This window comes from Oreochromis aureus, linkage group 11, assembly GCF_013358895.1.
Source record: "Oreochromis aureus strain Israel breed Guangdong linkage group 11, ZZ_aureus, whole genome shotgun sequence".
Classification (NCBI taxonomy): domain Eukaryota; kingdom Metazoa; phylum Chordata; class Actinopteri; order Cichliformes; family Cichlidae; genus Oreochromis; species Oreochromis aureus.
Genome location: NC_052952.1, coordinates 1,365,319 through 1,377,198, shown reverse-complemented (window position 1 = coordinate 1,377,198; position 11,880 = coordinate 1,365,319). Strand labels below are relative to the sequence as shown.

The window sequence follows — 11,880 nt, the reverse complement described above, 5'->3', positions numbered from 1 at the left end:
CGAAACGTTTCTCCAACTGAAAATGTCCAGATGAACAGAATCAACCTTTTGGGATTTACTTACCTGGATGATTAAGCACGCATCAAGACGTTATTTTATTAAAATTTTTAAAATGATAGCAGCCCAAACAAAAATTTTTGCAGCACAAACCCGCACAAACGTTTGATAGCCTACCACTTTTGTTGGATTTGGGTAATGTGGGGGGGCTGGTTGACCTGTGATGACCTGTAGAAATTTTTATTAATATCTTTAAGCTAATTCATAGATTCTACCCTGTTAAATGCTTCCTTCAAAAATATAAGAAGCATATAGATACTCTTTGCTCCTTCTGTAAGATCGCCCCAGAGACCTGCTCACATCTATGCTGGTCTTGTACCTCTATGCAGATTACGTGGAAAGATATGGCTAGTTTCATCTCTAAGAACATCTTATCAAAGTTTGTGTTTTTTTTTTTTTTTTTACCAAAATGTGTTATTTGGTTACACTGACTTTAGTGGGAAAGACTCGAGTGCTTTTTACCTCATTTATCTGATTTTACTCCTCGCCAAATACAAATGTAAGTTCTCAAGCAAGAAACCTCACTTTCTCACTTTTAGGAAAGAAATTTAACTCTATATAAATGCAATCCATTATGTGAATACAATTTGCTCCTCTCACAACAAAAAAGCTTTAAAAACCGTAAATGTTTGTAATATGTTTAATGTCCTTGTTTAATTATTCAATGTCACTGTATCTCTCGCTTTTTTCCCTTTTATTTATTCTTTTCCTTTTTCTTCTTTCCCCTTTTAATTGTGATATGTATCTTAGCTGTTGAATTTGACACACTCTTCCATTGTATTATAATTTTGCAGTACATTGTCTCCTCCATGTATTATATTTGTTGTCACTGTTCCTCTTGAAATAAAGATGGAGAAAAAAAGCACAATTAAAAAAAAAAAGTAAGCGGCGCGTGAACTGGGACACAGCCCGAGCTACACTTTCTACCGGGTTAACTTTGGCACAGCACGGAACCCTGTTCCAGATCGTTCCGGCCCGCTTTAACCTCTAATGGCCCGAATAAGCCGTTTCATTACTATTGCAGACAGAACAAAAGTCGCAGTGTTTATTTCTCTGGGTTTTATTGGCGAATACACGAAGAAGCGTTTTTGCTCATATGTGTAGAACAAATCGGAATTCCTGCACGGAACCTTTGACGGGTGGTTAGTTGTACTCTACGGAAACGACGTAGTGTAACACACAATGTCTCTGGTGGAAGCACACGCGTTGGACTCCGGTGAGTTTTCTAATACACGTTTTTATTATTGCTGCTAATTGTAGCCGCACGGCTTCGATAGATACTTACACAGCGCGATCACCAGCACTGAACTCGGTCTTTGCTGTTGTTGTTAATATGGCGGATATGAATGATCTGCTCTGGTTACAGGATGGATTTAAAGTACGTCTGTTCACTTGGTAGAAAATGAGTGAGACTTTTCTTCTGTCACCTGCTCTTTGAATGCGAGCGTTTACATCGTACCGGAGTATCGTACTAAGTTTAAATAGTGTAACAAATCACGCGTGAATCACACACGAACACCACAGACAACAACAATGATCTGTAACAGGAGCGTCGCTAGCATCACTGGGGACGTGGCCCAGCCCTGAAACCTTTTGGGTTTCTGCTTGATAAGAACATTAATTTGAGTTCTTCTTGTTTGTTACAGTTTTATTTGACAGCACAGAGTTTTTAAACGTCACCAGTCTCAGAGCTTTTATTGCACCATGATTACTGCGTTTGAACTCCTGCTAGTCTTTGTGATGCGCACCTCTTCTTCATCTTTGCTGCTGTTCTGGTGTCCCATCAGTCTGCATCTCTTCTCCTTTGCTCGCTCCTCCTGATCTCTTTCCCGTCCTGGTTATAAAAAGAATGCAGTCAGCATGTGCCGATCAAACGGCACCCACATCTAGTTTGATGTGATTATTAAGGCATCAACTTATTTTATACACACTGACTCAACCACAAATATCAGACTGCAGAAAAGCAAAATTACTCATGCACTCTGCCAAGACACAAGAGCTAACAGCAAGCAAAGTCAGTACTGGATGAGAGCTATAGGCCAACATTTAATTCAGCTGCAGAGGTAGAACTCGGTTTCCACACGGTGCCGTCTGTCTTCAGTCACATCACTTCCTCTTTTGTTATTTTATGTTTTCTTCTTCATTTTGCAGGATTTCATTTTTCACTCTGTTAAAATCTACATCTGATTTATTTCAAGCTTTTCTGTGAAGTACCTTCAAATGTCCAATCCTTTAATTCTCGGTAAACATGGAACATATAAAGATCATAGAGGTCACTGTGCTGTGTTATGGCACAAACATGTGCATTTTTGAAACGCACAGGATTCAAACATGTGCATGAATAAACAGGGAAATCACACCAAATACACTCAAGTCAAGGGTTAATTTTTCAGTTCATGAAATTTTTAAAACATCCCCTGGGTTTCCATGGTTACTTACTGTCATGTGTAAACCATCCCTACAGGATGACATCACTCTGAGCTGCTGTGGGATTTCACAGCGTCTCAGATTTCCTCCTGATGTTCTTATAAACTTTGTGATAATGCTTATGCTGGAGTCCCGTGCATCGTCAAATCCAGTTGGTCAGACCAATCAGGTGCTCATACGAGGTTGGATGTGTTGAGGGATGCTCAGCTGTGATTGGTTCAGACAGATATGTGACTGTTTCAGGTGTGACTTTGCCCTCTAATAAACAATTCTTTAACGAGATCCAGAGCTAATCACAAACCATCTGTGACTCGAGCCCCTGACACGAGCTAACGACACACCTGTGGAGCACAGTAACAGCTTCCAGTAGCACGCTGAAAAGTCATTATTTGTTTATTATTGTTTATCCAACTTGAATTTTCCAAGTGATGCAGTAGTTGGACTTTTGCCTTTTAAAGTGAACTCGTGGTTTGTGGAGCGTTTGGTACTTTGAAGGTTACATGTGCTGCTGCTCTAAGCTGTCACAGTATTTGTGGATTAGTCATGTTAAGTTTTGTGCTTTTCATGAAGCTTTTGTAGTTTGATTGTTCATTTCAGGACTATTAGAATCTGCTGTTCATCAAATCATTAACCTCTCTCTGCGCTTCTCTCTTTAACTATGCGCGCTGCTTTCATGTGATTTTTAGTAACTGAATGTTCTTTCAGTTGTTCCATTATGAATCGAGAAATCAGTTAAGAAATACTTATGTGTTACTAATGATCAATAATATATATTCCAAAGGGAAAAAAGTGCAGGTGTTCCAAAATGAACTGATGAGCTAAACTGTTTAAAACATATGTCCACAAAACAAAAACCCCAAACCCTGAGCCTGCCATGATATAATGACATTATTTGAAAAAAATATTCATTAAATGCAAAAATAAAATAATCTCAAGTACAGTAATGTTAAATAAAATAAAGTGCATCCTTCTGAGAAGTGAGGAAAAGTAAAGAGAGATCAAAGCCCAGGATGTCGATGTCGTCCATCAGGACTTGTTAGGATCGCTCAAATGAGGCAAAAGACACAGACCACAGATCAGCTGTCCGTTACAGAGGACGTTAGTGAATAGGCTGCTTCTCAGGAGGACGTATGTTCATGTTCAAGTGAATGAATGAGTTTGTATCTGTGAGCCTTTAAAGGCGTATATGGTGAAAACAAACACATCAGCATCCTGAAGTCTGCCCTACAGCTGTGATGGTGTAGATGATAATCATTAATTAACCTTCATTAAATGCATCAGTACAGAGCTGTACTGATGCATTTCTATTGGTCATTTCTATTGGTCTGGGGGTAAAGAGCTTTTATTTTTATATATTTAAATATTAATCTAATTTATTTTGCAAATTTAGAGTGAAAACCTATAATGTCACAGAAATAAAGATGGTGTAGTTCACCCCATGACCCCTCTTAGACTCACCCCTGTTATTACAGGCATCACTGTGATTGAAAGAGGCACAGCTGCCTGATTTAAACACTGTATCAGCCCAAGTTACATATTTTACATGTAAGCGTACCTTACTGTAGAGTTCTGCTGTGTAAGTGGACGGCAGCTGTTACAAACGTAGCTTTTCTTCACTGTGAGTTTGTCCTTCAGGTGCTTTGATAACCGACTCAGCTGTTTCCAGTAAAGGTTTAAATATCGATCACAGTAACGAGCGCTGCTGTTTCTGGATGTTTTGCTTCACTTCAGCTCTCTGCACTTCATGGTATCTTTTTGTAGACACAGCGTCATCACCACTGTGGCTGTTATGGTAAATGGGTCTTAGATAGCGTTTCTCTACACTATCAAAGCACTCTGCACAACTTCCCTCATTCATCCATTCACACATTTATTAGTACAGCTTTTTCCCCTAAGCATCCGAATCTCAATAAACTTTATTGAAAATCTTCTTGTGTACAATCAACATTAGGGCTGGGCCATGTTATACCGTCCACGGTAATACTGGTGTAATGTTAGGCAACGATAATTAAATGAAATATCGCGATAGAATATGGGTAAAACGCGCATGCGCAGTGCCTTTGTTTTCATACGCACATGGCCAAAAAAGCACAGCGGCAACGGAGAATGAGAAGGGGGAAAGTGGATTGTTGAGTGAAACGGATGAACCAGAATTGGTTTGTAAAAATGGTGCCACTTCAGTGATGTGGAACTGGTTTGGTGTTTGTCCGTCAGATACACAACAAAGCACTATTTTTGGTAGCGCATGCTAGCGGGCGTCGTTATTGCCGTGTTGTTTGGAAAATGCGGCACACTTAAAATCAATCCTTTGATTTTTCTGAAAATCGTCAGTGTCCCTTATAATCCCGTGTGCCTTATGTATGAATTCTGGTTGTGTTTACTGACCTCGAGACGATTTTATGTACACGGCGCTCGAAAATCTGTCAGATGTTTTAGTCTGACTTTGCTAAGCTACAAAGCCGCACCGCTTGATGGATTGTGGGAGCATTACGGCTATCGTAGGCAGGAGCCTCGCGGAGTGATACGTACTGTGCTTCAACATAATATCACCGTATAACCTCTTTTTAAGTTTTGTGGATATTCTACATGGTTATGCTGAGGATATGTCGGCCAGTTTCCACTGGAAATGCCTTTTGGTTAAACTGTCAGCGAGGAATTTGCACTGTTACATTTTTATATAACTTTAATGCACATAAAAAACAGCTGCTTGTTTAAGTGAAAATACATTGATGTTTTTTTTGCACTAATAAAGTTGTGGAGTTGTAAAGTATTTTGTCTCGCGTCAATTATATCATCAGTTATATCGTTATCGCAAAATTTCAAATGTATATCATGATAGATATTTTTGGTCATATCGCCCTGCTCTAATCAACATTTAAATGTGATTTCAAATGTTTGCATCCCAAAAAGTCAAATAAATCAACTTTTCTCTGCCGTCTTTACTCCCATCATCAACTGTCTGCTGCAGCTGTTTGGATTTAGTAAAACTAATGTCAACACATCACACAGTGTGTTTATGTGTTTCTACCTGAGGTTAAAGTCTTCTTGTCCCTGTGGTGGAATAAACACATCTGTAACCTTTGAATGAAATCACACACTCGATCCGGTTCATCAGGACAGGATCAACTTTCTGGGATTGTCGGGATATTTTAGCATGAATCAAAATGCTTCTAATGATAAGGAATGGGAAGGACAGCTACAGGCAGAAGATGGAGAACCAGCTTCAGCAAAATAACGTTGGTGAAGTCTGGAGAGGCCTCAGAACCATCTCAGGCCACAAACATCAGAACTCTCTGCCTGGGAGGGATGTGAGGTGGGCAAATGAACTGAATCATTTCTTCAACAGATTTGATTCAGCCATGAGGCAGTCTCCAACATCGGCTGCAGACTCACCCACCCCCACTGCTGCTGTTCCACCTCTGACACCTCAGACACTTCACACCTCCTCTACTCACCCTGCTCACCCCTCCCACCCCAACAACAGCATCCAATACACACTCAACACAAGGCTCCAGCCTGTCTCTCTCAACCACCCAGGTTAGGAGGGAACTGAGGAGGATTAAAGCCAAGAAGGCAGCGGATCCAGATGGCATCAGCTCGAGGGTCGTCAGGTCCTGCACGGACCAACTGTGTGGGGTGATGGAGCACCTCTTCAACCTGAGCCTGAGGCTGGGAGAGTCCCACAGCTCTGGAAAACCTCCTGTGTTGTTCCAGTGCCAAAGACTTCACGCCCAAGGACCTCAACAGCTACAGGCCGGTGGCTCTGACATCCCACCTGATGAAGACCCTGGAGCGGCTGGTCCTGGCTCAGCTTCGGCGCCTGGTGAGCTCATCACTGGACCCACTTCAGTTTGCCTACCAGCCTGGCATTGGAGCGGATGATGCCGTCATTCACCTCCTACATCGTTCCCTCTCTCACCTGGAGACCGCTGGGAGCACTGTGAGAATCATGTTCTTTGATTTCTCCAGTGCCTTCAACACTATTCTTCCCTCGGTTCTGAAGGACAAGCTGGAGAACTCTGGGTGGACCATCACCTCACTACCTGGATTCTGGACTACCTCACCGACCGACCACAGTATGTGAGGACTCAGGGCTGTGTGTCGGACAGGGTCGTCTGCAGTATGGGGGCCCCACAGGGAACGGTTCTGGCTCCGTTCCTCTTCACCATCTACACTGCAGACTTCTCCCACAACTCCACCCAGTGCTTCCTGCAGAAGTTCTCTGATGACTCTGCAATAGTCGGCCTCATCACTGATGGGGAGGACAAGGAGTACAGAGGACTGACTCAAGACTTTGTGGACTGGTGCCAGCTGAACTACCTCCAGATCAACACCAGTAAAACCAAGGAGCTGGTGGTAGACTTCTGCAGGCACAAACATCCTCCACTGCAACCACTGAACATCCAAGGTATGGACATCGAGGCTGTGGACAGCTACAGGTACCTTGGTGTTCATCTGAACAACAAACTGGACTGGACTCATAACTCAGGCGCCCTCTACAGGAAAGGGCAGAGCAGGCTGTACCTGCTGCGGAGACTCAGGTCGTTTGGAGTGGAGGGCCCACTCCTGAAGACCTTCTATGACTCTGTGGTGGCCTCTGCCATCTTTTATGGTGTGGTCTGCTGGGGCGGCAACATCTCTGCTGGGGACAGGAAGAGACTGAACAGGCTGATCAGAAGGGCCAGCTCTGTTCTAGGATGCCCTCTGGACCCAGTGGAGGTGGTGAGTGACAGGAGAATGGTGGCTAAGCTGTCATCCCTGTTGGACAACATCTCCCACCCCATGCAGGAGACTGTGACAGCACTGAGCAGCTCCTTCAGTGGCTGCGGCACCCACGGTGTGGGACGGAGAGATTTCGCAGGTCTTTCCTCCCCACTGCTGTCAGACTCCACAATAAAGACTTCAACTGATCAAACACACACATCCACACATGTGCAATAAGACTGCTATATGTGCAATTCTTCTTCTGACGAAGTTGTATTTTTGTATTTTCCTACTCAGTTGTACATAGTATTTTATTTTATTTTATTGTATTTTATTGCATTCCAGTGTTTTCTAATTTCTGATACATAACTTTGCACTTTTGCTGTAACAAAACAAATTTCCCACCTGTGGGACTAATAAAGGTCATCTTATCTTATCTTATCTTATCTTATCTTATCTTATGTGTCAGCAAGAGTTTGTGGCCCACTGCATCATTTCTTTGTGCTTCTTTGTGTGAATCAGGCGACAACATGGCTCTTTGGTCTGAAGGCAAGGTTGACCAGAGTGATTCTGAAGGAGAGAGTGAAGGTGAAAGAACGAATGATGAAGAGAAAGAAGAGGATGAAAATGAACATAATGAAGATGCCAACACTGGATGGGCTGAAGCCATGGCAAAGATCCTCGGGAAGAAAACCACGAGCGGCATCCTGGAGAAGAACAAGGAGCTGGAAAAGATAAAGGCAGCAGAGAGACAGGAGCAGCTCGAGAGAAAGAAACAGGTGAGCTCCGTGTTCCAGGCTCAGGGTGATGTGTGAGCGTCCTGTTAACGAGCAGATGTTCATCACTCGGCTCCACTGATCCACTCTTCACTCACCGAGTAGAGCTGGGCGATATGACCCAAAATTCATATCTCGATATTTTTTAGCTGGATGGCATAAAGATAAGAATTTTTAAAGCATAAAGTAAGAACAAAAGAGAGTTCTTAGTCAAAGCTGTGTCCCAGATGTCACACAGGCACTTTTATTAACATACAGCATAGATGTACATGAAAAAAACTACTCAAAAATAAATTATGAGCATTTATTAAATAATGATGCTCTATAAATAAAAGAAAACAATGATGTTTTTGAGCATAACAAAGAGCTCACAATTGTGCAGTCAAAATGTAAACTAACAGACGCTGAGCATAATAACAAAGACAGATTTCACAGCTGCTCTGTTCCCAACTTCTACTGCGTGACTGACAGCCTGGAGTTTGAAATCCGCTTCGTAACCATGGCCATTTCTCAATATGCGTACTTGTGCGTACTTGCGTTCTCGTGTACTCGTGATACGTCATCAGTCGGAGACCAAGTACTGTTCCAATTGGCACGCATCAAACCGAGAACGCGAAAAAGTCCCGGATGTGTTCTCGCTCCGCCCGCTTTATCGAGCATGCATCGGTGGTGACTTGTGTGGACTTGGTACAGCTAAATATCCCAGAATGCATTTCGTCCGAAACTCAGACAAAGGCCGTTTCTCAATTCTCAAATGCGTGATGCGTGCGTTCTCGGCAAGTCCGCTCCGTGCATTCTCGCCAGTGCGTGCTGCGCCGAGAATCCGCGTACTCGAGATTTGAGAATTGAGAAACGGCACATGTCTCTGAACAGGAGCCATTTATGGTCCTTATACACACACAATACGGTAATATTACCTTGAAGCACAGTACGTATCACTCCGCGAGGCTCCTCGGTAGCCGTAATGCTCCGACAATCCATCAAGCGGTGCAGCTCCGTAGCTTAGCAAAGTCGTACTAAAACATTTTTGACAGATTGCTGAGCGCTGTGTATCACATAAAATCGGTTCGCGGTCATCAAGCACAACCAGAATTCATACAAAAGGCGCGCAGTCAACTTTTGAGAGAATGAAAGGATTTCAGGCCGTGCATGGCATTAGCGTGGTTAGCTCGTTAGCGTGGTTAGCTCGTTAACACGTTGACGCCGTCCAGCCCCACGCACGGGGCGATGCGCAGTAACTCATTAACGGAGATTTGCCGTGTCCATCTTGTCGCTGCCTGCAGGTGAAGCGATGGGGGAGGAGGGGGAGTTGTGTTCAGTGAAGGAGAGGCGAGGTCGAGTAACGTTGCGTAAAGACAAAAGTGGACGAAAGAGAGGCAAACTTGCGGCTCCGCAACTATAATTATAACGTAACATAGACTATATCGATATAAAGGATACTGTCACATCTTATATCTCGTATAAAAATATATCGATATTTTTAAAAAAACTCGATATATCGCCCAGCCCTATCACCGAGCACAGTTTGTTTATTACTGTCGACATCAAATGACAATGTTTGACTTATAATAACAAGTTATAATAAGTATACAAGTTTATTTTTCATGTTTTGGCTCTAAAGACGACCATAAGTATAAACTAGTGACTGAACACACGAACCAATCAGGAAAGCAGGCAGGCCTTAGACAGGCTTGCTCAACACTGTGCTCTGCTCACAATATTTATCCACATAATAATGTAAAATTAAAACTGCATTGTGACCAGCTGTTTGAAGATATATATTCATCCATCCATTCATTTATTCTTTTCCTCCTTGTTGTTGAACACTTTCCAAAAAGCAACATTTCTATTTGTAACCCTTGAAACCACCCCGTGTGTCCCCAACAGGCTGACGAGAAGAAAGCGTGGGAGCAGATGTGCAGGGAGAAACCTGACATAGTGAAGGACCGCGAGACTGAAAAGGCATTACAGAGAATTGCTACAAGGTGACTACTCGGTTTCCTTTGTGTCTTTGTTTGACGTATATGTAACCAAGCATCTGTTCTAATGTAGTCCTCCTTCATTCAGAGGGGTGGTTCAGCTGTTCAATGCTGTGAGGAAACACCAGAAAACTGTGGAGGAAAAGGTGAAGGACGCTGGTGGGTCAGACAGGAAGAAGGCAAAGATCCTAGGTTCTGTCTCAAAGAAAGACTTCATCGATGTGCTGAGGAGGGAAGAGGGAGGTGTCCGAGCAACGGGCAAGACCGAAAAGGATGCTGTGAGTTCACAGATGTTTGTTTCGTTCTGTACCTCTGCTGTAGTGCCACATCCTGATGTTTCTGTGTGTGTGTGCTCGTGCAAAGGTCGCTGCCGTGGAGAAGCCTGCCTGGACTGTTCTCAGAGATGACTTCATGATGGGAGCCACAATGAAAGACTGGGACAAAAGCAGTGACCAGGACGAGCCACAGGAGGGGAACAGCGAGGCAGCGATTTAGATCTGACATCAGCCGTGGACACTGAAAGGCTGAGCTCAAAGACTGTCTGGGAAAAACTAACAGGAGACCCTGAACTGAAAAGACGAGCGTTAGCACCAGCACATGCCTGTGCACGCACACACGTGTGCTGCTGCGTTGGACATATACAGTTTTATATTTGTTGCTGAATATTTTGACAGGTGACTGTGAAACATACTGAATGTGGACTGTAGCAGATGTTAAAATACAAATTCCTTCACAGATTCATTCAAATGCAAAACTGTTTCACTTTTTTTTGTTGACACTGGAGAAATGGATCCTTCATGTTAACAGTTTTATATTCAACAATAAATGTGATACTACACGCTCACAGGTGGAACAGCCATGGCAGGTACATCAGCTGGTTTCAGACTGATTTTAGTAGACGAGTCGAGCAGTGGCATCTCAGTTTGGCTACATCAGTAATCATGAGTTTCTACAGGCCAAGCAGGGGGTGTGTCAGCTGTGAAACTCAGAAACCAGTCTTACTTGTTATCATCTATCGTCCACCTGGGCCTTACACAGAGTTTCTCTCTGATTTCTCAGACTTTTTATCTGATTTAGTGCTCAGCTCAGATAAAATAATTATTGTGGGTGATTTTAACATCCATGTAGATGCTAAAAATGACAGCCTCAACATGGCATTTAATCTGTTATTAGACTCAATTGGCTTCTCTCAAAATGTAAAAGAACCCACCCACCACTTTAATCACACTCTAGATCTTGTTTTAACATATGGCATAGAAACTGAACATTTAACAGTGTTTCCTGAAAACCCTCTGCTGTCTGATCATTTCCTGATAACATTTACATTTACAATAATTGATTACACAGCAGTGGAGAGTAGACTTTATCACAGTAGATGTCTTTCTGAAAGTGCTGTAACTAAGTTTAAGGATATAATCCACCCACTATTATCATCTTCAATGCCCTGTACCAACATAGAGCAGAGCAGCTATCTGAACGCTACTCCAACAGAGGTCGATTATCTTGTTAATAATTTTACCTCCTCACTACGTACGACTCTGGATACTGTAGCTCCTGTGAAAACTAAGGCCTCAAATCAGAAGTACCTGACTCCGTGGTATAATTCTCAAACACGTAGCCTAAAGCAGATAACTCGTAAGCTGGAGAGGAAATGGCGTGTCACAAATTTAGAGGATCATCATTTAGCCTGGAGAAATAGTTTGCTGCTTTATAAGAAAGCCCTCCGCAAAGCCAGAACATCTTACTATTCGTCACTGATTGAAGAAAATAAGAACAACCCCAGGTTTCTCTTCAGCACTGTAGCCAGGCTGACAAAGAAGAATAGGAATAAGAATATAATCCACCCACTGTTATCATCTTCAATGCCCTGTACCAACATAGAGCAGAGCAGCTATCTGAACGCTACTCCAACAGAGGTCTAAAAGAATTATATATTT

At 42.8% G+C, this 11,880-nt stretch overlaps 1 protein-coding gene across 1 annotated transcript; it reads left to right on the top strand.

Annotated features, from left to right (window-relative positions):
• The first annotated feature begins 1,102 nt into the window (after positions 1 to 1,102).
• Positions 1,103 to 10,800, top strand: rrp15 (ribosomal RNA processing 15 homolog). The gene is made up of 5 exons (XM_031734706.2): positions 1,103 to 1,273; positions 7,711 to 7,967; positions 9,852 to 9,949; positions 10,032 to 10,221; positions 10,307 to 10,800. Exons 1-5 carry the CDS (start codon positions 1,240 to 1,242, stop codon positions 10,436 to 10,438), a joined length of 711 nt encoding a protein of 236 aa, XP_031590566.1. The 5' UTR covers positions 1,103 to 1,239; the 3' UTR covers positions 10,439 to 10,800.
• Positions 10,801 to 11,880: the final 1,080 nt, after the last annotated feature.